Source organism: Salvia hispanica, chromosome 2 (assembly GCF_029641045.1).
Source record: "Salvia hispanica isolate PSC_SH4W2 chromosome 2, Shi_PSC_v1, whole genome shotgun sequence".
In the NCBI taxonomy this organism is placed as follows: domain Eukaryota; kingdom Viridiplantae; phylum Streptophyta; class Magnoliopsida; order Lamiales; family Lamiaceae; genus Salvia; species Salvia hispanica.
Window position 1 is genome coordinate 14,838,292 of NC_142693.1, and position 25,865 is coordinate 14,864,156.

The 25,865-nt window shown below is 31.8% G+C and overlaps 2 protein-coding genes across 2 annotated transcripts; both read right to left on the minus strand.

The window, feature by feature from the left end:
• Positions 1-3,522: 3,522 nt before the first annotated feature.
• Positions 3,523-5,511, minus strand: LOC125202150 (transcription factor MYB114-like). Its single transcript, XM_048100502.2, has 3 exons — positions 5,341-5,511; positions 5,121-5,250; positions 3,523-4,161 (listed from the first exon to the last, which is right to left on the minus strand). The coding sequence occupies exons 1-3, from the start codon at positions 5,462-5,464 to the stop codon at positions 3,708-3,710; spliced, it is 708 nt and encodes a 235-aa protein (XP_047956459.1). The 5' UTR covers positions 5,465-5,511; the 3' UTR covers positions 3,523-3,707.
• Positions 5,512-23,785: 18,274 nt separating this feature from the next.
• Positions 23,786-24,948, minus strand: LOC125200315 (protein C2-DOMAIN ABA-RELATED 7-like). The gene is made up of 3 exons (XM_048097985.2): positions 24,662-24,948; positions 24,325-24,420; positions 23,786-24,243 (listed from the first exon to the last, which is right to left on the minus strand). The coding sequence occupies exons 1-3, from the start codon at positions 24,770-24,772 to the stop codon at positions 23,953-23,955; spliced, it is 498 nt and encodes a 165-aa protein (XP_047953942.2). The 5' UTR covers positions 24,773-24,948; the 3' UTR covers positions 23,786-23,952.
• Positions 24,949-25,865: the final 917 nt, after the last annotated feature.

The following is a 25,865-nucleotide window of genomic DNA, read 5'->3' on the forward strand; positions in this document are numbered from 1 at the left end:
TTTTGATAAAATTATCGAGGATTAATGTTATTATTTTAAAGAATACGTATCCAAGGTCACAATTCTAATAGATGTTCTTTAATCTTTACCCACATATGTTTGAATTGTAACCATGAATATTGTTTCAAGGAAGTGTTCATTAATTAATAAAATAAATTGAAGTGATAGTGAAGTAAATCCTCTGGTCCATGCAGGTATACGTTACAATCATGTCGGTGAAATAAGATACTCCATTAATGCAATGCAGTTGAGACATACCAAAAGGGACCTCCTTCCATTGCAATGATATGTCAAAAGCGACACACAAACGCTTTGATAAATGCTCAATATGTTATTTTGTCATTTTCTAGATTTAAATAAACACTTATGTGGGCCGATTTAATCCCAATCAACACCATCTACTACTATATATTAAAACATAGTATTTCGGATTGGTTCACTAATCCCATTAATTAATTTCCTTTTTTACATACATTTATCATATTTAGGTATTATTATCCATATTATCAACCCTAACCAACTTTCAATTTAGTGAAAAAACATAAAAGCATGTGTTCTTGTGACAATAATAAATGAAGATCTATCATCACTTCCTATTTTTGGGTTTATGGTCCTTTACATTTTTTCCCTAGCGGCTATTCCATGTCCGAATTTTAAAACCCCAAATTTTGTTGAGTCCCAATGTATATTTTGGTAACTAATATACGGCCCACTGGAATTAGCCTTTAATTGTTTGTCTAGAAAATATAAGGAAATAGAGAGAGACTAATCATATCCAGAAATTGAATAACAACATCTGTAAATTTAGCAAAAGGGATTGAGAATGAAATCCTATTTTCAGAAAGTTAGGACAGATAATTTATTGGAAGTTAGGTCAAGGTATTGAGTATAAAATTACTTACATCCATAATATTTTTAAAATATTAAAATCAAAGTAAATAGGTAATATAAAATAATTAATAATATAGACTAAATGAGATTAACGTTGAAGTATGATACTCACGTAAACATAGGCGGACCCAAAAAGGATTATCTAGGGGCTCATGCCCCCCATTAATCAAGTTTCTTTTAGTTCTAGCATTTGAATATATGACTAAATTATCAAAAATGTGTTTAGCCTTTACAGATTAATGCCTAGAAATTTTAATATTATATTTCTAATTATTTATATATGATCATATATAAGTGAATAAAGTTTTTATTGTATGTAGTTCTTTGATAAGAATTATACTTTGCATTTTAACTGTTAGATCATATACAAATCCAATCTCACATTCGTTGAGTGAAGGAAGTTAGATTAGTATATACTGTAAATGCTATCCACCTCTAATTAGTTTGAGGCATTTTGGGGTGACCTAAAAACAAATTCATGCAGGCTTGGCTCCAACCAAAGTGGACAATATCAACTAACGTGCAATTGACGATCCCAACATTAACACAACACATTTATATAGAGATATGTAAAAATTATATTTAGATCTATATCTATATTATGAAAGAGATTGAGCTTAGAAATGATAACAGTATCCAATTAAGTCGTCAGGGGTTGTTGTGCAACTGACCGCGGGAAAAATTCTTTTTTTGCTGGTTTAAGAAAAAGTATTCCACTAATGAACAGGAAATAATTAAATCTTTCATCTATTTTTTATTTTAATAAACATTTAGGACAAGAAGATCCGTTAAACTGTTTTGCTAGATCTCGTTTCTGACATACTTTTTCTTGTGTCTTCAGTTAAGTTGAAACTCATGCGGTTTGTAAGATCCATAAATATTGCACATGACTAGTTGTTGTAGAGCTTTAATACAGTTGCAGTTGCTTGTGAATGCTATTTTAATTTTTATTCTCTTAAATATATAGACACTTTGGAGGCGAATGCGAAATTAGTAACGCAGTAGAGAGATAAAAAGAATGGTAATTAAAATTTACCAAATATAGAAAGGAGCTAATTTCATAAAACAGACCAAAATAGAATAAAAGACAATTTTTAGGCTACGGAGAGAGTAACTAACAATATGACATGTGTGACATATGTATAATATTATATTTCAATGACAATTATATAATACATACAAAAATAAATATCACAATTTTAGAGTGAAAAATTAGTATTTCATCCATCCTATAATAGATGTACACTTTTCCTTTTAGTTTGTCACACAAAAGATGTCACATTTTTTTTTCTAGGAAAATTTCTCTCTTACTTAAAACACAAAAAACATCTATTATGAAACGAATGGAGTATCAAATATCCAATACTCCCTCTATACGCGAATAGGAATCTCGTTTTTCCATATCGGTTCGTCCGTGAATAGGAGTCCCGATTCTTCTTACCATATTTAGAAACAATAACCACTCCTACTTATTCTATTAAAAATGTCATTAAAAACCCCCAAAATTAATTCCCAAATTTCCACCCCCAACCCCGTCTCTACCCTCATTTGCGAGAATTCCGATTCTCTCTCAATCTATCACTCACCCATTCTCTCTCGAGAAACCTAATCTCCCACCGCCTCCTATCAAACCCTAATCGGCCGTCCCCTTCTCAATGTAATATACTCCAAAACATTGTCATCTCTCTTTCCCTCTCTCAGCACACCCTAATCCCTTTCCTCTTCTTGAAATTAATTATGTACCCGATTTAGATTACGGTCCAAAACATTGTTGTATTAATTTCTCAAAATTAGTTCTTGAAAAATCTATCTTATGGCCTCTCCGTGATTTTTTTTAATCTTTAATTTAAGTTTGATGCTAGTTTTGATTCATTAATCTTGTCTTTTGAATCGATTCATGCCGAGTTTGAATTAAAGTGTGGAAATCACAGTGTTTATTGAGCTGGTTCTGTTCTTGGTGTTTAAATCTTCAGATTGTGATTGCAATTAACGTGATTTGTTTACTTTGATTGTGGGATATATAATTTAGAATAAAAAACAGTAATACAAAAAAACTAAAATCAGAAAATTGTTGTATAAAAGATGAATTTATAAATTAAACATTTTAAGTGGGCCTAAAATTCCACTATCACATTCCAAATATTATACACACAAACAATTTCTTAAAATTTATATTATAATAGTATAAATTATTATACTCCTATTCTTAAAAATGAAAATAGATATGAAAACTAAGAGAGGAGGGGGGGGGAGGTACTTAAATGAGTGTTAGTGAATTGTGTGGTCCATATTTAGAATGATGTTTAGGGTTAGTATTGGTTGAAAATTTTCCCTTTTTCCCAAAATGGCAAAAACTTGTTTATTTTTCGTGGACGGAGGGAGTAAATATGCTCCCTCCGTCCCAGATAGTTTGTCCCATTTCTCTATTTCGGTCCGTTCTACGTTGTTTGTCTCATTTCACTTTTCACCATTTTTTATAGTGAACTCAATATTCCAATAACTTATTCCTACTCACATTTTATTATAAAACTAATATATATAAAAGTAGAACCCGCATTCTACTAACTTTTTCAACTCACTTTTCATTGCATTTCTTAAAAATCGTGTTCGGTCAAAGTGAGACAAACTATATGGAACGGAGGGAGTAATAAACCTTTTTATTGATTTATCACAGTATAAGATTTCATCACACATTTCATTTCACACTAGAGGTACAAAAGATACAAGTACATGATACAAACTCAACAATCAAAAGGACCATTCACTATATTACATATATACACCAATCATTAATGGGTCCATCACTCAATTATTGCTCAACCTCCAAACAAAATATCAGCATCAAACGTCAACCCGTCTTCATCGGCGCCGTCTAGATCGCCGATCCCCAGCTCCGGTAAATGCGCCACGTCATCATCAGAGAACATAAACGGATTTTTTTCCCCATTTTCCGACATCTCGAGCAAGTCTCCCCACCATCGCATGCACTCGTCAAGATCGTTCTGCAGAGCCGATGAAGGCGGCCTCGTTGGATCGTTATTCGTGGGAGGTTTCTCAGCCGGCATGGATGAGCTCGATACGACTAGTTTGGTGGACCAAGCCGGAGGGTGTGAATTGGAGAAGGTCCGAGCTCGAGGCCTTACGATGTTGCTCTCGGTGATGGTTTTTTCTTTGGGCGGAGGCGGCGGTCGCTTTGAAATGTGGCTGTTCCAGAAGTTCTTGACGTCGTTTGCAGTCCGTCCGGGTAGTCTGCCGGCGATCAACGACCATCTGCCTCCGTTGTTGGATAACAAAACGTGTTCAAATTAAAAATAACAACACGTTGAATAATAGTATTTATTTTTTTAGCATTTAGAAGTTGAATTAAAAAAAACCATGTACAAAATCACATGCTAAAAAATGTTAGGATAAAGTTTTCAAAGGGAGTTGCTGAGATGTCACAACCAAATCACAGTTTGTTGCTTTGTAGATATAAATAAGTGGGGGTGACAATTATTTATTGCTTCGAATTTCTTGACTTGAACTATAGTGAATAGTACTTAGGGTTTGTTCGCTAATTATTGACATCTTTTATCGAGTAGACAGATAGATAAACTTCTATTGTTTCGAAATTTCCACGATATCCATAAAAGTATTTGGTCGTGTGTTTTTTGTGACATGGTGTCGCACTATAATTTTTGTACTTAATTTTTCCTATTTTTCTCCAATTTAAATATGTTGTGATTTAATTTATATTAACTTAATTTAAGAAATATTAACTAGGGAATATAACTAGGAATTATAATTATCATTCATGTTTAATTTATTTTTTGTTTAAAAATAGTCGTTGGGGTTGATTATTCCATAATTGGGCTATACAATTTTTTAAAATTTAATACTACTATCTTGTAGTAATAATAAATTTTTAACTGCGAATCTTCAAAATTAATATAGAAATTGTACAAAAAAATATCTAAATGTTTTCCAATGGCGAGGTAACTATTTTCGTGAAAGGCAAAGTACGTCAACAATCTAACGGTAAAGCTATTAATTATATAACATTCCAAATCTAGCCATAACGTACACAAACATCCAGATCAACAGTGGGAGGCACTGAGCATTGGATTTTTTATATTTATTGCGTAAACTAAAATTAATTTCAAATTCTTAATTATTTTCATAATTCTGTCTATTTAGCGTTATTTTTTTGGACTAAAAAAAGTAGTAAAAATTAGGAAATGAAGACTTGCCTGTTCCCTAACAGTTTATGAAGCCTAACGATGAGATCAACTTCATCATTCGTAAAAAAGCCTCTGTTAAGATCTGGTCTGAGATAATTAAGCCATCTCAGCCTGCAACTTTTCCTACATCTGTTCAACCCTGCAAATATATATAGTGATAATAAATTAGAGAAGAAGAAGTAAAATTGTTTGTTTGAAATTGAAGAAGGATGCATGATAATTAAGTTACCAGCTCGGAGAGGGACGAGATGCCATTTGCCTTCTCCGTATTTACGAATGCAGTCTCTGAGAAGATGATCTTCCTCTTTAGTCCAAGCTCCTTTTCTCATTCCATTATTACTTTTATTTTCCATTTCGTTGTGGCGACAAAATGGAGGCGCCTAATGTTCTTTATTTATAACACAAGAGAATGCCAATTGCCAAAGGGGGTGAAAGTAACAGTAGTCAGTAGATAGATAAATTTGTAGGCAATTTATTGAACACATCACTTTTAATGCTCTTCTACCTATCATCTGACTGACGACGTGTGAGATTTTCCAGCCACAAAACCGCCCTAATTTTCTTTGCGCGAGATTCTTTTAGTAAATCATTAAGTTACATTTTTGGATTATTAGGTATGCCCTGACTATTACTCTTTTTCTGTTAACGTAAAGGAAATGTGTGCATTTCCTGGTTTTTGTTTTTTAGTTTATAATTGATCATACTACTATTTTACAAGCACGTGTAATTTTCCGTCAATGGTTCATATAGATGTGTGGTAAAAAAGGCTACTTAGAGTGTCCACAGTGGGAGGGCCGCGGCCCTTGGCCCAGAGTTAGAGATGTCAATAGAAGTTAAAGATGTCAATCGAGGTAGACCATGAAACTTTAGATTAGACGTCCTACTTGAGTTGCTGGATAGTCTGGTTCTAGCTAATCCGGGAGCAGAGCTAGCTAGGAATTCTATTTAGGTGGGACAAATGTACGCTCCCTCTTTCATCTGTCGCACAAATTTGTTACATATCACCTTTTTACCATTTTTGGCAGTGGGCCACCCATTCCACTAACTCATTTTCACTCATATTTTATTATAAAACTAATACTTCATCCATCCTATGTTACTCGCACTTTTATGTTTCGGCTCGTTCTACATACACTATTTCTATTTTAAGTAAAAATATGGGTATTTAATTAATATATTATACTTCATCCGTCCTATAAAAATATGTGCATTTTCCATTTATGGAAAGGTATCCTAATTTATTACCCTTGTATATCAAGTTATTTACAAGTTATACCGCCGTCAAAACACTAATAATAATGTGTATCCACTATCCAGTAGCAATATTTTAACTACTCTTCCCCTCTCTTCTCTTACGGTACCAATTTTTTCTTAATCGTGTCATATCATATGCCCATATTTTTATGGGACGGAGGAATAGTTAATTAAGTGTTTCCTTATTAAGTGATTTCTCATTAAACTTAAAATATTAATTTAATTATACTAAAAAATCAATCCCAAATTTACGACCTAAAAAGAAAAGTGCGAGCAACATGGGACAGAGGAGTAGTATACTAATTTAAAATTATGACCCATATTTCTCTAAGTTATTTTTACCCATTTTCCATTACATTTCTTAAAATCTGTGTCTAGTCAAAAGGTGACAAAAATTAAGGAACGAAGGAAGTAGGACACTACATTTGTCCAGAAAAAATAGTCATGTTTACTCATTTGGTTTGTGCACTAGAGTTAGTCTTTATCTATCTATAGTAATCTTCTTTCTTTACTGAAGTGGAACTCATTGTCCACTGTCTAACCAGTTTGTCTTTCTATCTTTCTTCTTTAACCAATTTTATTTAAAATCTATGTCATACATAATGGACTAAGTTCATGGGAAAAACCGGAATTCGGGAAAAGATTTTGGTTTAAAAAGCCAAAAACCCATAATAAAAATGAGCTTAAATTCCCCAAAATTATACTAAAAATTATATCTCCAAGTACATTTTATGCTCCTTGCATCCATATCATATCTTCATATATCAGGAGTAATATATTTGTCATATCCAAAGTAACGCGTGTTCTATTATCGGATATCTACATTTCTACAAATGAAAACGCGATGTTCTCTCAAATTCATTATATAATCACCTATTCCCTCTCTCTGTAAATATGTCTGTCTCACTTTCCTTTTTAGTTTGTCCTAATAAAGATGCCACATTTTTATTTTTAGAAAAAAATTATCACACATATTAATATAAAAAATTATATTTTCCCACTTAATACACTACACAAAAGCTCATAACATAACAATCAAAATAAAATTTAGTTATTTAATTTTTTTATCAATCACAATCTTCATTGTGACTAAATTTAATTTTGATTGTGATTTTATTATTAAAAATTAAAAAAATTTAATTAACCCAAAATTTTTAAATAATCCAAAATTTTTAATTTTTAATATTAATAAATAATTGAATCACGATCAAATGTGAATTTAGCAACAAGTTATTTTAAAATAATAACTATAAGTTTAATTTTTATAATTAATTTATATAAGAATTTCATAGTATTTTTATTTTAACTTTTTACTATATAAAGTAGTATAGTTTAAGAGAGAAAATGAAAATTTGACATAAAGTGATTGAAAAAGTAAAAATGAAAAATATCATTTCAAGTACTCAAACTATAAGAAATACTGTCATATTCAATACTCAAGAGAGGGGTAGAGAAAATATCATATTCAGTACCTAGATATGAATGTCTAGAAATGCCCTTCATTCCTTGGGAGCATTTTTGGTGTAAATTTGTGATGAATAGTGAAAAAATACCATGAATGTGATCACACCTTAGTTCAAAGACTACCATGATATTTTTAAAATTCAAGGACCGTTTGCCTGCGAAACGCATAGTTCAGGACTGTTTGCATAGTTCACTCGTGAATAAAAATCAGTCTAACTCTATTTAATCTGATATCCTATAATATCCTCTTAATTAATATTAAACAGCAATATTGTCATTTTGTTTATACATGGAAAAAACAATAAAGATATATGTCGGTATCTGCCTAGATTCTGGTGTAACTTGTGTTTCGACGCGTGTGCTCCTGTGGATCCGTTTGATGAAATTCGGTGAAGCTTTAATTGTCTACATATATATCATGAAGGAAATACAGGGCTTATCGATCCTTAGCAATTAGCATACTAATATTCTCGAATAATTTACATTCTGGGCATAATCTTTACTTTGTTTATCCCCTTCCAAAATTCTACCTCGAAATCTTTCAATTTATTCACTCCTATAGTTTGTACTATATTTATTGGACAATAAACTAACTAGTCTAATAAATTTGGACAGATACAACAACAGTAAAACTTAAAGCACGATTTTTGACTCCCACATAAATGACAAAAATGTAAGTGTCGTGCCACTTTTTTAAGTTGTGGTCTGAATTGAGGCTTCTAATACATTGATTTTATTAAGAGGTAATAGGCTTGATTTTATTGAGATTAGTCAAATTTAATATTCGCTTTGTCACTAAACAAGTAGTAGTACTTATAAAATTAATTTACTTTCATTTTTGAAAATTAGTTTACTCTAGTTATTTTTCCTTTTGATCTATCTCATATTTTATTAATTTCACATTCAAATCCTTGTCATATACTATTAAAATTCTAATATGGGATAATTAATAACCTTAATATAATTTAATCTTATTTGAATGGATGTACTATTGACACAATTTTGGTACTTAATCAGGATACTCAAAGAAAAGATACGAAAATCTTAATTAAGATTATATTTCTTTTCTCTCACGAGGTTCAAACGTTATTAGTTTTATTTTATGGGTTTACTAGGAAGAGGTTTTGAATTATAAACTACAGACAAGGAAAGAATCTTCTCACATATAAAGAGTTGTCAAAACAACTGTTTTTCAAAAAGTGAATTTAAAAAATAGTACTCTATCCGTCTCATAATAGATGGCCTAATTGAGAACTGACACAAAATTTTAGGAGATGTTATTTGTGTGTTTAGTAAAAAGAGAAAATAGTACATTTATATTAATATAAAACCAATGTAAAAAAATTAAGACCAACTTTTCACTAACTTTTTCTACCACTTCCTTTTTACAGAGTCAAAAAATTTTATAAAACCCGAACTGCTAAAAAATGAGACATCTATTGGCGGATGAAGGGAGTATGAAAAAAGATCAGGGACTATTTTTGTTCGAAAGTGAATGATTTAGGTACCATTTTTTAAGTTCACTCTTTTTAACAAAATCTTCTCACATATATTAAGGAAAAATAATCTTATTTTTAAAAATCATACTCCCTCGGTCCATAAAAAATAGTTCTATTTGTGTAAAGTAAAAGAGAAGAAGAAAAAATAGGTAAAATAAGAAAGATATAGGAAAAAAGTAGGTAAAGTATTAGAGAGAAACTTTCCATTTTTAAATTTTAGATATGTGACCATTTTTGTGGACATGCCAAAATAACAAAATTTAACTATTTTTCATGAACAAATGGAGCATGAGGTACAAAATTTGCCCATGCTTTTCACGGAACCTTTGGCAAAAATTAAATCAGAAAAGGGTAGAGAATCCAATAAGTACTTTTCAATTGGAATATTTTCAGTCGTAATTAGAGATACTCCACTTTTAAATGCTTAATCTGCTTAAATGTCCTCTACTCCAAACAAATAATTCGCTTATAAGGTTGAAAATAGGTAATTCAACTATATGCGTTCAAATATGCACCCACACCATTAAATAGAAACCTACACCATTAGAGATGAACCCTACAAGTGAGTAATGAACTCACGATTTCTAACAATGCTACGGTTACAGTTAACATAAACTATATAAATTCATTTTAAGTGTCTCTGTCGTCAGTGTCTCTATATTTAATACTCCATCCGTCACAAAAAAGTATGAACTATTTCCTTTTTCTCATCCATCCCTAAAGAATATGAACTTTCTAAATTGGAAAAAGTCAAACAACATACTACCCCTACACATCATTTTATTTACAACTTATATCATTACCATTAACAACTTATATCCTTATAATAATATGGACCACACTCTCCACTAACATTATTTTCATTACTTTTTCTCTCCATCTCTCTTATTTTTCCCTTATTTATTAAAATCTATGTCAAACTCATTGTTCATACTCTTTGGAGACGGAGGGAGTATTTTCTTTTTAGGATGTCCTGCTCTAAGTATCACATATTTTAGAATAGAAATTTCACTCTCTTTATTTTTGTCTTTATATATCGCATTATTTTTCGTCACTTAACTCACAAAACAATAATGCATAAAATCTTATATGCCAAATATAAAATGTTCTATTAAGATTGAGATGGAGTGAGCATTTGCTAGCTCATTATAATTCTCTATCAAATCTAAAAACTCATGATCCAATTTAATTCGGAAATTAAAAATTTTATTGCAGTCGATTATGCTAAAAGAATGCAAAAAAATATGAATCTGTGTGGTTGTTAATAGGCCTGCTTATCCGGCCGGTTCCGGTTAGAATCGGACCGGTTGACCGGTTAAACGATTTCAATTTTTCATAAATCCTAGAACCGGAACAGGGACTAGAACCGATCGATTCCGGTTCGGAACCGGAACCAATGTTTAAGTTTAATCCAAATTTATTTATAATTTTAAATAATTCAATACTAAAAAAATAATCATCCAAAATATGGATATATAAAAAATAATACCTAAAAATTCAAATAAATATACAAAAATTAAAAACCAACAATAAAATAACATTCATGTATGAGTAAGAGTCATGCCAAGTATAGTAGGTCGGACTAGTTTATGTTGACAATTCTTTTATAAAAAAAATGGACTTCTAAAATTTAGCACTTTTTTAAAAAGGAGTTTTAAAATGGAATTCTATTTTCCTTTTTTTTTGGCTAAATAAATATTCAACGGAATTTCAAATACTAATTGATCTTGTAACTTTTTTGTTTAATACGGAACAGTTAATAAATCATTCACAAACATGTTAAAATCGTTTATTAAATGAATTGTTACATAAATTTGTTATAAAGTTAAATTTCTATCATATGAAATGATATTGTATTTGTATAGTTTTTGGAAAATTAAAAACAAACTTATGATGTTCTACTCATAGTTAGTTCATAAAAATGGATTGGGGAAATAATTATAGATTAAAAGCATCACGGTTTAAATATTTTAAATACTTCAGAAAACAGAATTTTTAAATTTCATACTGTTTAAATCTTAAAATCAAACAATGTTTCAAATTATTTTATTCCAATTCAATATTAATTTAATTAAGTTAGATTTATTAGTATATTAAATTATATAAAAAATTGAATTGTAATTCTATTCCCGATTAGAAACCGATCGGTTCTCGGTTCTAACCGGAACCGGTTTTATATAAAAAGTTGGAACCGGTACCGGAACCGAAACCAGTTTTCCGGTTCCCGGTTCTGGTTCCGGTTAACCGAGAACCGGAGAACCGTTTAAGCACCTCTAGTTGTTAAGCCTCAATTTTTGTTATTTCAATTTGTTCGCGATTAGGAGTACCGATTTACTTTTATTGTAAATGGTAAGTAAGTCACATATTCCACATCCATATTCTTTATAATTCTTAAAATCTGTGATGAACTTAACCGGGACTATTAATTGAGGACAGAGGGACTCGCAATCTAATTCTCCCTCTGCCCTCCAAATGGTGTCCACATTTGCCATTTCGGTTTGTCAATAAAATATTATCCACTTTGTTTTTTTTCATTTTTAGTTAGTAGATTTCACTTTCTACTGACTCATTACACTCACATTTTATTATAAAAGTAATATATTTATTAAATTATGACTCATATTCCACTAACTTTTTTAACTTTGTTTTCTTCATATTTTTCAAAACTCGTAAGTCAAATGTGGACAACATTTGGTGGATGAAGGGAGTAACTAGTCGCTATGATTGTTAAAGAACTCACAATCTTTTGTGGTTTTTTCACAATTTTATTAGTATGTTATCGCCCTAAAATATGTCTAAGTCGAATTCCTCCGACATTAGCACGACCAAAAATCACATTTGGGTTGCGTCGGCGGTCGGCCTACATTTTTGCTCCCATAGTTCTTTTCATTACTATATTATCGCCCTAAAATATGTCTAAGTCGAAATTTTTGTACCGCAAATAATATTCCCTCGTCTTAGTGGGAGGGTTGTATAACAATTTTTTCGACTTATTAGGTAGAGAAGATTTCATATTTCCATTGTTAGCTTTGTGATAGCTCAATCAGCATCAAAGGGAAGTCAAGATTACATTGGAAGAATGAGCAACGAGCTCATCTCAAGCTCGCATGTTTCAGTGGCCGTTGGATTACTTCTTAATTGTAAGATTCAATATGGGCGTCAGATTAGTAAAATAGCCATTGTATTAGTTAGATGATTAGTTTGTTGAGGATTAGTTTTTCCTCATTCATTCCTTGTATGGTGTAATCGATAGATACACAATTCAATTAGATTTTCCCCAATTCTCACACAAAAATCGCTCTCAATCAATTCAGCTACTTCTTCTTGATTTCTCCGATTCACCTTCGAGCTATTAACAATCACATCCATAATTTCCCAAAAACACAAAACTAGCATAATAAATTTAGATAGTCTAAGCAATAATATCTAGACTACAATAAGGCCTACCTTAAGGTTATAATTCTAGTAGGAGTAAATAGTTGTACAAGATGAAATGTAAACCGGTTTAAAGAGTAATTGACGGACATTGTATCAATTATGATAAGACCATCCAACAATAGTTGTACTAAAGTCGATTCAAATTCTTTACTGCATTAATTAAGAAAGTGTATAGTGATTGTTTTTTATATTATTTACATAGTAGGGGGACCAGAAGGCTATGCAGTTAAGGAAAAAAAGAGCGTATGATATGGAAGTTGAAAGAACTAGTTGTGATCTAGATTTAGCGTCTAGGTCATGGAATAAATGGTTTAGTTAAGATTGACAATATCTATGGATTTGAAGAATAAAGTAACAACTCTAGAATAATAATGAACTTGAGGGAACCATAATCTCATAGTCACCTAACATATTATAAAGTGGAAGTATTGTTTTTTCTTTTATAGAGATGTAGTACTATAATTTTTTTTGTTCTTTATGTTTTCCCTTTTATAGGATTTCATTCTTTGGTCCACTTACATATTTCCTCACCGCATTATATTATTTTCTATTTTCGCTGTGGGACAAAAATCAAATTAAAATATCGGTGAGCATTTGAAGCTTTATTGATAAGAGTGAGGCAATTTATTAAAGATGCAGTCGCATCATGCATCGTACGTTGGTGAACGAAGACATAATGATAAGCTTCAATCATTTTAAATGCTCTTCCAACTATGTTGGATTTATGTTGGATCTAATCCAACTGACGTGTTACTATTACTACCCTCATCTCTAACATGCAAAATCCCACTTGTTCTCATCTACTTACGTACCCGTTTCAATTTCCTTATGAAATGTAGTCCAATATATTGACTCAATTTTTAAAATCATTAAGATGGAGAAAGAGTTTATGTTTCGTAATCCTAGCACCTACTCTATATATTTTATAAATTAAAAGTGAAACAAAAAGAGTTTATGTTTCGTAATCCTAGCACCTACTGTATATATTTTATAAATTAAAAGTGAAATAAACAAGAATGGTATACCAATATACTACTCCCTCTCCCCCTATCCACCATTTTTAGTTTGCTTTAAAGAATCATTTGCATTTTCCACTTTTAGTATATAAACCTCACGTTCTATTAACTTTTTATAGTCACAATTTATTACTATAAAACTAATACTCCCTCCGTCCCGCGTTATTTGTACTATATTTCTTTTTGGGCGTCCCGAGATACTTGCACTCTTTCTATTTTAGGTAAAAATTAATATTAGTTAATCATGCCCTTATTACACTTAAAATGTTAAATTAATCACCCACCAACCCATCCACCCCTCATTTGGAAAAAAACACGTCCCTCTCTCTTCAAACTCATTCTCTCTCTAACCTAAATTCTTCCGCCTCCAGCTTCACTAAACTCTTCCGCGCATCTCTCTATAAAAATACTATTTATTCCACCTCCAATTTCTCCATTAACGACTTATTCCACCTCCAATTTCTTCATTAGATCTACCATGGCTAACAAGAGAATTTAGATGGAGGGTGGATTAATCCACGTAGCTCACAAACCCCAACCTCTTTCCCGTCGGCGACAAAATGGTGGGTGGGGGTCAACCCACAATTTTAAACTTTTTGATCTACCGCCATTTAGATTTGAGGGCTCACTTTTGATTTAAATTTGAATATAATGGAGTACTTTTACATTTTGTTGTTTACATTATACACGGAAATTTGTTTATTTACTGTTCAAACATTATTAACAAATAAAATAATTTTGAATATATAAAAAATATTGATACGGAAAATTGGATAAAAAATAAATTTAATAATATAACTAAAATATCGAATCACTTTATATACTTTATTACTCATTCTACTTAAAACACTAACCACTCATTCCTTAATCTCCGTGCTCAAAAGGAAATGTGCAACTAACCCGGGACGGAGGGAGTATAAAAATGGGTCTCACATTCCATTTACTTTCTTGATTCACTTGGATTTTACATAGTTTTAGAGGGTAGTTTTACTTGGTTTTGATCGTATATTGTGTACTTTGAGACATGGTTATAGTTACTTCTCTATGATATTGGTATTTTGACCATTTTGTGAAGAATGTGTAGAAAAATGTACAAAATATGTGGATGTGCAGCAACTTTGGTTCGAGACAGTTTTTCTTGAGATTTTAAAGTCCAATCAGTTCATATTACAAACCATTCTCTTTGTCTTTGAAAGAGCTTCGCGTGGATATCTTAAACGTCTCAAACAGAGTTCGGTAGAAGAGGTTATGGCCGATTTACAAAGACTACGCGAAGCAGTGACATAGCTGGCGACCCGCCGGATTCGCGTGCAAATGAACCTAGCAACCCACCAGTAAAGCACAGGAAAAAATGTCGTAGGCAGTTGGCTACTCGCCAGCTTCGACGCACAACTAACCTAGCGACCCGCTAGGTTCGACAGACAATTTATTTCGCCCAAAGTCAACCCTAGGAATATATATACCTAGGGAATGCCTCCCAACACATTACACACGCCTCCTACTCCAAAAATCCCAATTTTTCACCTAGGAAGAATAGAAGAACAAAGCAGAGGACGAGTATTCATCGCAAGATTGGAGACGAGACCTCCAATTTGCCCAACCCAATTCTAGGAGTTCATATTTTAGTTTTATTTTTGTTCAAACAATGTTTTTGAATATTTTTTTTTACTTTTGTGATGAACATGAGTAGCTAAACCCTCTGTGGAGGTCTACGGGGGGGATACAATGATTCTTATGCTTAATTTATTTCTTTTTTTCTATGCCTTGGTTCATGTGGTTATTTTGACTTCTCTTGTACTTATACATTTATTTGACTGATCACCTTATGAATGCATGTGGATTTTACTACAATACTCGGGAGATGAGTAGTTTAATTTGAAAGAAGAGAAGTTGACGTCCTTGCCAATATAATCGGGAGATTTGAGCCTTTAAATGAAGCTAAGTATCTTAGGAGCTTTTAGGAGTTGTTGTCTTAGTTCTAGGAAGGACACATCGGTTCTAGGTAACAATCTACAAATTGAATGTTTCACGAGAAGATATAGTTTTACTTTAGTGATAGCTTAGAAACCCTTGAGACCATTTGTTGGCATAGTTTGGAAATTAGTTGAGCATATGATAGTTGTTATCGATCCCGTAATATTCTACTTTCTTAATTCTTGATCTATATCCGTTACCTTTCTCTTGCTTTAATTTGTCTAAGTTGTTTTTATTTGCTTTAGTTATTGTTTATGCTTTGCTTTCAAGTAGATTTAGAAAAAGAAAACCTTCTGATTCTTCTAAATAATAGTTAAGATTGGTTAGTGGTACTTAGGTTAACACTCATTGTCTCTGTGGATACGATACTCTTACTTACTATTTGCTACAATAGCCTCATACACTTGCAGACATATTTTGTGTTTAAAATAAGTTGAGTCATTTCTCCCTTTACTTTTTTTCACAAAGTCAAATAATTTCTTAAAACTCGTGGTGACAAACTCATATTTTCAGCAGCTTAATTGGTCTGTTGATGTGCTATGTCGAGTTTATTGTTTGCATTGTCGTGTTTCCAGCCAATTAATTGTTATTTTGGAGTATGACGTGTTAGTTAAGTTGTGTAGAGAAAAATAGGAAAAATAGGCAAAAATGGCATTTTCGGTGCAGTACCCGACCGGGTAGAGCTCCGTCACCAATGGAGCACCCGGCCGGGTAGAAGGCCAAGGCGTAGCGGAGTCATAGAGTTATACCCGCCCGGGTATTCTTGTGACCATAGGTCCACCCGGGCGGGTGTCTCTTGGCGGATCAATGCCACCTGACCGGGTCCATCAGCGGGGCGTTTTGTAACTCTCAAAACACGATTTTTGGAAGAAAATAAAGAGGAAAAAGGATGCCTAGGCAAGGATATTTTACACCAGCCGCCTCCTACACCAATCACACACTCCAAGAACACCTTTGAGAGAGGGAATCGAAGATTGAAAATTCTAGATCGGAAGATTGAAGCTTCACTCCATAGATTCGTTCCACAGGAGTTCTTAGTATCTATTTCTCTTGCTTTTGATGGAATACTTTGTGTTAAACTTGGTTTTCTTCATGAACATGAGTAGCTAAACCCTTTTTGTAGAATTCTTGGTGATGATGTACTAATTTCATAGTTTTATTCAATCAATTCCGTTCTTACCTTGCTCTTGTAGTTATTTGATTATTCTTGGGTTTATTCCTTTCAATTGCTTGATCATGTGTATGATTAATTAGATTAATCGGGAGATGAAATAATTAATCTGTAAAGAAAAATTATTCACACCTTAATACAATAGAACTCGGAAGAGTTGAGGTTTTGAGTGAGGTCTTTGATCTCATCGTTCTTTTGGGAGTTAGGGGTTTTAGGATTAGAATGGGACGTAAATTCTAGCACTTAATCTACAGGTTTCTCACCTCGGAAGGGTGTTTAATCTATAATCGTGATCGATTTAATAACTCTAGGGACACCAAAAGGTAAGGCAAATAGATTGTATAAGAGCTTGGAATCAGATCCTTGAGTTCTACATTTTCTCCATATCATATTTTCACAACTTGTCCACTTGTTTTTAATTGTTTTCTTGATATTATACGCTTTTATTAGTATTAGAATAAAGCAAACATTTCATGTTTGTCTAGATTGTAGTGTACAAATTTGTTTATGTGGGATACGATACTCTTGCTTGCTAATTACTACACTAGTCTCATACACTTGCGGGTATTATTTGTGTTAAAATAAGTTGAGTCACGTGGCGAGTCAAAATGACTCTTTAAATGGGGTATAACAGTTTGTTTGACTCATTAGTTAGGGCTAATATTTTAACTTAGTTTTGATCAAGATGTGTTGGACTCTTATAATTACAAAGAGCATGATTATATATTTAATTAGATAGTCAGTTTTGGGAGGAGGCAAAAGATAATATATAAGCAACAATAAAGCGGAAAAAAATAATGATCTTGATCATAAAAGCATACCTAAAGGCTGTAATTCTAGCTAGTAGGAGTAAATACTTCTACAAGATGAAGCATGAACCAGTTAATTGGAACTTGGAAGAGTAATCAACTAGTAGTACATAGCAAGGCAAGAGTTACCACCCAAAGGACATTTATCAATTATGATAAGACACTCCAACAATAATAGTACTAACTTAGTAGATTCAAATTCTTTTATCCATCACAATCTTCATCTACATAGTAGGAACTATGGGTTATGCAGTCAAGGAAAAAAAGAAGCATATGATCAAAAGGCTGAAAGAACTGCTATTTGTGATATAGATTTAGACAATCAAAAAGCTGAAAGAACTACTATTTGTGATCTAGATTTAGTGTCTAGGTCATGGAAAAAATGTGTAGTTAATATTGAAAAATTCTAGTGTCCTGGTAAAAGAGGAGTGCACATTAAAGTAATTGGTCAAAATGTGGACTTTCCAAAATCTTGATTGTCTACAATTATTTTAGATTGAATGATACCCGAGAGGTTACATTATTGGGATTAAGACAAATCGAAATCGTTGTTAGAAGCAAATGTTAAGCTTATCTACTTTGTGGTACTATATGGAAGTAGATACTATCATTTACCCTTGGTCATAGGGCATTATATACTTAAGTACTTGAAGATGGGTATATATAGTCTAGTTTACTGTCAATAAAACAAGTGTTATATTTTGTATTTTAATATAGTACTCCTATGTGTTTTAAAATCGAACAATGTTTAATAAAATTTTATAACTAATGTCTTTTGCACTAATTTGTCGAATTAACTCACATTCTAATTCAACAATTCTGGATACACCACTATTAACGAGTGGTTAATTAGCAATGTCATTTTCCCACTCCTTATTGAGAAGAAGATCTTCCTACCAGATTTTTTGGTCCACACACTACATTATTTCCCATCTTCATTGTGGTGACAAAATATCGGTGCGTATTTGAAGCTTTATTTATAAGAGAGACAATTAATTGAAGATGGAGTCGCATCATGCCACGTATGTTGATGAACAAGGACATGTAACTTTTTAAATGCTATCCCAACTATTATCGATCTAATTAACGTGTAACTTTTCCCACCCACAAAAACCCCTCATCTTTAATCTACATGTAAAATCCCACTTCATCCACATCTCCTTACGTACCCGTTTCAACTTAATCATGGAATGTAGTTCCATGCAATAAACAAGAATGGTTAATTAAGTATGATATAATATAAGGGGGATGAATAGGAAAGTGATCAATTGCTAATTAATTAGTAATCTCAAATTAAGACTAAATTTTAGCTATTAGATTAGAAGATCTAGTGGTTGAAATAATGTCACATGGATTATATTTTTTATTAAGAAAATTAATAAATAAAATTAGAGGGTATTAATGTCAATTCTCTCTCATTAAAATCATCCTAAAACTTTAAATTTACGTAACTCTCTCGATTTAAATTATTTTTTCGCAAAAAATATATCAAATTAAAGATAATTTTATAAGGATTCCAACGAGATCTCAATTGCATATGTTCCGACGACGTTGGGATGATAAAATTTGATATTTTTTACTTTAGTTTTCGTAAATGTTGATAACCAGATTTTTATCAACAAATACATCAAAAAATCTCAATAAAACCATGTAAAAATTTCAATAAATATGTGTTGATATTTTCTTGTACTAGTGTTGATATTCTTATGTCATATTGTTGATATTTGTAATACACTATATTGATATAAAAAAATATTCACGAAAATTATCATATGATAACATAATGACGATATTACCCTTTTGTTGATATTTTGTCTACTATTTATTGAGATTCGTAAGATTTAATCTCATCCATTCATTTTAAGATCTAAGGGTGGAGATTTGGTCTTGATTTTGGATTAGGGTGCTATAAGCATTAGAATATGACCTTGGATGAATATATTTATTAAGAGTTGTGATCAATGTCGAACTAATTTTAAAGACCGAACTAGAGACCAAATCTGGGCCATTAGATTTAGTTTTTTTGATGAGATGTGCTGCTGTGAAAATTTTTTCGGCTTCATTACAAGCCCATTTTACTTCATTATATAGGTCTATTACTTCATTCTGTACGTAATACCTTGAAACTACAACATGTTTTTACTTGCTTCCAATAGGTTTTGAAATGATTCAACATATGCTTCATTCAAATTCATTGACGTGGATTTTTGCTTGATTAACATTTAAAAATGCAATTTATTCAAGTGAGTTTATTACTTCATTCATAAACGTTATTACTTCATTGGATAAGATTTTTACTTCATTCCCGTAGGACTTCAAATGCTTCTACACATACTTCATTCCAATAATTTATTACATTATTCCATGTGTTTATTAAACCATATTAGCGCCATGGCGTTGATGATAGATATTGTAGAGAGAAAGAACGGAAAGCGACGGCGAAACCACATTTACGTACTGGAATGAAGTAAAAACCTACTGGAATGAAGTAAAAACCTACTAGAATGAAGTAATATATTCTGGAACGAAGTTAAATCTTCATAACATGTTAGTATGACTTATTTACCTTCAGATGAATTAAAATAGGCTCGTGATGAAGGTGAAAATAATTTATAAATTTCTGTATCTTATCCATAAAAAACTAGATCTAAAAGCACTAATTTGATAGGGTTCGGTGGTTCGGTCTTTAAGAGTAAATTTGGAGATAATGGGACTCTATTTATTAGTATTATAAAAAATAAAATATGAAACATGTAGTACACATTTTAAATGATAAATTTTATTTTTACCTTATTATATTATATATCCCTCTATTAGGAGAGATACAAAGAAAACATTATTATGATTAATTTTTAATTGGACAACAAAACAATCAAATAATTTGTTCTGAATAGGAGAAATCAGAAAACCATTTGCTTTCTAGGTGGAGGTAAAAGAAAAACGTTATTTTTCTAAAAGTACTAAAATAAAGATTACTTATTAAACGATAAGTTTTATTTTTTAAATAAGGCAAACATTTGAAAACTGATGAGTATCAATTATTATACTCCCGCTTTTCTTTTTGTACGGAGATTAAAAATTTATATATTTTTATTATGTTAAAAGATATAATAAAGTTAGAAAAGGAATACAGTGGATCGGAGAATCATGAAAGAGAAAACGTGTTAATTATTATTATTATATATAGAAATAATTCTAAAATGGAAAAATGATCAACGTGGGGATGGAATATTATTTTACAATAACATCCTAAATATGAGAGTGAAAAAATGCAAGGGATGTGCTTAGTAAGTGTCATAAAACAAACGAAAAAAAGGGGGGATTATGAGCTAGAACAAAGCTTACCACAAAATAGTGGTTTCAGTGAAAACCTATAACGTGGTTTCCTTAGAAACCGCCTTCATTGATCCTTTGAGTGAGACCGGATCTTAAAACACTTCCATAAAAATCATTAAAAGTTGAATTATTTTCTCTAAAAAATCCCAAAAAATAGGTTAACTTTGGTTTGATCATCTCATTTAAAATTTAAATGATAAATTATAAAGTACTATCAATATTCAATATGGTCAAAATTGGAATTGATGTTTTTGTTATTTTTATGAAATGAAACGGTGCTCATGTTATTATTTATATGCATATTAAACGTGTTAAATTTTTTTACATTGAATATTGACACGATTCACATTCTTCGTGTAGACAAGTGGGTCTAAAAAATAAAACGTACAATGGGTCTAGAAACTGGAAAATGTGGAGATAAATCAAGAAAAAATAAAACACACACCTTAGTTTGTTCAGAGTGGAGTTGATATACTGTAAGACGGAAGAAAAGATCATAAAGATTAGAATAATTCTATATATAGCCCTTATTTTTACTCACTGTATCATCTCATTTAGAAAATAATTTGGAGTAATGATGAATTTATTAAACTTAAAGCCCATATTTCCAAATTCTTCATTTACAACAAATAATGTAAGAGCATGATATGGTTGGGCCTCACTGGAGTAGGCCCAAGTGAAGCCCCATACTTTTGCTCCACCAAACCTATTTGTATATAATTGTATCAATGGACTTAGATGTTTTGGGCTTAGATATAATTTGCGCCCACTAAAACACCAACCTAATATAAATTCAAGTAAAATAAATTCAATTTTATGGGCGACATTTTTTTTTTCATACGGAAGCATTTTTATTGATTAAAAAGGGGGTATTTTCATATCCATACAAGTAATAAAGTTATTCATGTGTCACAGTTTCATCCAATAAAGTTGCTTTATACTTTTACCAAAAAAGGGGGTCGAATAATTATGATGATACCCGTGACTGGATATTTCAAAATCGTGTATGACAATGGACTACATTGGTTCTTCATTAACATCACTATGATTCGATCAACCCCATTAATAAATTCATGCATGATCACCAATTCTTCAAAATAGCGAAGCTAGACCATTCTATTTCTGTGCGTGAGATCCTCAATTTCCAACCCGATGAAGGGGTGAGGCTTCTTGCGATGAAGACTTGCAATAGGAGTTTATCTTTTAATTGTGTTCTAAACTAGCTTTAATGGATTTGAATATGAATATGAATATGATTGGGTTTTAATTTTCGTTTAGCTTTTTTATTGACTATATATATACGCTTTATCGTTAGTTTAAATGGTAGCTTTTGGACAGTTTAATAAGTGAGTTAGAACTTGAGCTTTTGTAACAGATAGTGTAATACTTCCTTCGTCCACCATTTAAAGAGCCACTTTAACTCGGCATGAGTTTTAAGAAATTGTTTAACTTTGTGAAGAATAAAGGGAGAAAGTGAGTGGAATGTGGGACTCATTTAGACCATGCTTGGTATGATGGAATGGAATGGGGGAATGGAATGACATTCCTACCTCCATTCCATTCCTTTGCTTGATAAATTTTTTCCATAGGAATCACCATTCCATTAGGAATGGTCATTCCATTCCACATGGGAATACCCATTCCATCCATTTAGCTAAGGAATGGTCATTCCATTCCATTTCATTTTCCTTTCTTCTTATTTTAAAATTTAACAAAATTATATAAATATTATTTAATATTATATTTAAATTTAATATCTTCTCAATTTTAGCATAAATTAAAATTTTAAAATTTTTAATAATTGAAAAAAAAAACACACACACACACACACACAAAAACACACAGCAACTCACACACACACACAGCAAAACACACACAAACACACACAACAACTCACACAAACACACACACAGCAAAACACACACACACACACACAACAAGACACACACACAAACACACACAACAAAACACACACACGCACACACAGCAACTCACACACAACAACTCACACAGCACACAACACACACATACAGCAAAACACACACACACACGCAGCAACTCACACACAACACGGACATAGCAAAACACACACACAACAACTCACACACAACACACACACAGCAACACACAACAACACACACGCAACAACACACATAGCAACAAATACGCACACACCACCACATATACACACACACATCAACACATGCATACACCACATATGCACACACTCATTTACGTGTATCGTACAAATTTATATGATCCAAAATATTGACAAAAATATTTTTGAATAAATATTTTTTTTATAGAATCAACATATTAATTATTCATATTTCATTCCATTCCATTCATATATTATTTTGTAATTACCAAGCATAGGAATGAAATCAATCAAGGAATAACAATTTCATTCCATTTGTAATCCTTACATTCACCAAGCACAAGAATGGAATGGAATTGTCATTTCATTCCCACCTTCATTCCATTCTCATCTCCATTCCATTCCCCCCCCCCCCATTCCATTCCATCATACCAAGCATGGCCTTAAAGTACTAGTTTTATATTGGACTGTGAGTGTAAAAAGTTGGTGGGATGTGGGATCTGCATACTAAAAGTGGAATAAAATAAATGGTTCTTATAAATCGTGGACAAACTAAAATGGCAAAAGGGTTCTTTAAATCATGTACGGAGGGCGTCCAAAGTCTTTGTAGAAAAGTTGAAATTCAAGTACTCATACTATATATCTTCATATCACTTCAACCCCAAATTCTAAACACAAAAACACATTCAATTCAATTCATATCATATCATATTAAGAAATACCACTTCCCAACATAAAAATAAAATGAAAAAGTATGTACATAAAAGGTTAAATTAAGAGTACTAGAGAGCTCTAGAGCCAGGAACATGTATCCAATGCAGCTGCAGCTCTACCTCTCCACACTCAACATTCCTCAATCTCAACACCATATTCTGCATCACTTTCCCATTTTCCCACACAATAGAGCTTGCCTCTGCCAAGCAGTTCTCCCTGTTTGCCACAACCTTGCTCACCACTGTCCCATTTGAAACATTCTCCAACTCCATCTTCAGCACCCTCACCATCTCCTTTATATCAAACTCTGCATCCCCCATTTTGTCGTCCAGCGTGAACGTGTCTCTGTCGTAAACTTGCTGCATTTTAAGCCCATATTAATTTTTGAATTTTAAGGATACATTATTGATTAAGAGAGGATGGAATTAACATCAACCTACCAATTTGATGGGCTGATTTGGATCGGCAACGGTCAAAGTCAACTCCTCGTTCCATTCCGGGTTCAGATTCTTCTTCACCACTCGAGTCTTTAGCTTCTGATCATTCCATAAAGACGAAAGCTTATTAGTTTGAAGTTTAAGGTGACAAGATCGTCAATTGCACGTTAATTTAATATTTTTCGCTTTGGACCAAGTCTGCACACATTTTTTTTTTTTTCATTTTAAAAGGCCTCAGACTAATTGTTTCTTGGTCGATATGGTATGAATTTGCAACCCAACAGATTTCTAAACATATACCTAAAACAAATTTGTTAAATAAAGGAAATGATATTCAAACCTGCTTGCCCATCCGAACAATGACATAAGGATCGCTGCTTCTGGCATCTCTTTTAGCAAGTTTGAAGCCTCTCACAACTTTAATCCTTAGCAAACCCAAAATGTCATCCATTGATGAATTGAAATTTATTATCTTCTGAGTAGCACCAGAACTCAGCCAATTGCAGAAAATTAGAAATGTTGGTTAAACTTAAAATAGAGAAACAGAGATTCTTGGGTTTAACGAAGAGTGGAGAGAGGGGTTTTATATAAGAGAGATTTGTACTGTGTTAACGCGCTATTTCAATAAACAACAATTACATGCGTTATTTGCTATATGGAAAGATGAGACAACATATGTTGACTTCAATCTACAATGGTAGCTTCCCTTCATTACACGTTTTTATTTGGCCTTTTCTTCTTGACATTCTTCTTTCATCTTGAATTTTTTTAATACATTCCTCGAGTCCTATCGTTGAGTTTTTATTTCACATCGTTTGTATAAGCTTAAATTATTATTGGATTTGGTAATAGTTATAGTAATTAGCAATATTATACTCTAAATAATATGAATTTAGGTAGTTGATTGAAATATAAGACTTCTAATAACGATGAGAATAAAATTTAACTAATTAGTTGAATAATTATTTTGATATAGATTGATTTATTAATTAATCAGCATATTAGTCAGACCTTGTTTTATTATTTCGTAATGAATGTCAATCAGTTAAATTAATTCAACAACCATATTTTAATGTATTAATCGATTGATTGATTTGTTGCTTAATTAATTAATCTTAACAAGTATGCCATGCCTGGTCTGAGGTCTCAATAATTAGCATGCTGCATTAAATTTTAAATTTTTTTAATTAAAGTCTGTAATAAGAGTATGTTTTATTAAGAGCGTATTTCTTATGATTGGTAAGTACGGGTATCCCATAAATCATAGTATTTCTTTCTTCCCCGAAAATTTGTCACATATTTTTATTTTCGCCAGTCCCATAAAAGTTGTTATATTTCACTATTTACCATTTTTTTTAGTGGATATTACGTTTCACTAACACATTCCCACTAACATTTTATTGTAAAACACAGTATATTTAAAAGTGGGACCCACATATCACTAAATTTTTCAACAAACTTCCATTAAATTTCTTTAAACTCATGCCCAGTTAAAATGTAATAATATTTAAAAGACGGAGAAAGTACTAATAATTGACTGATAA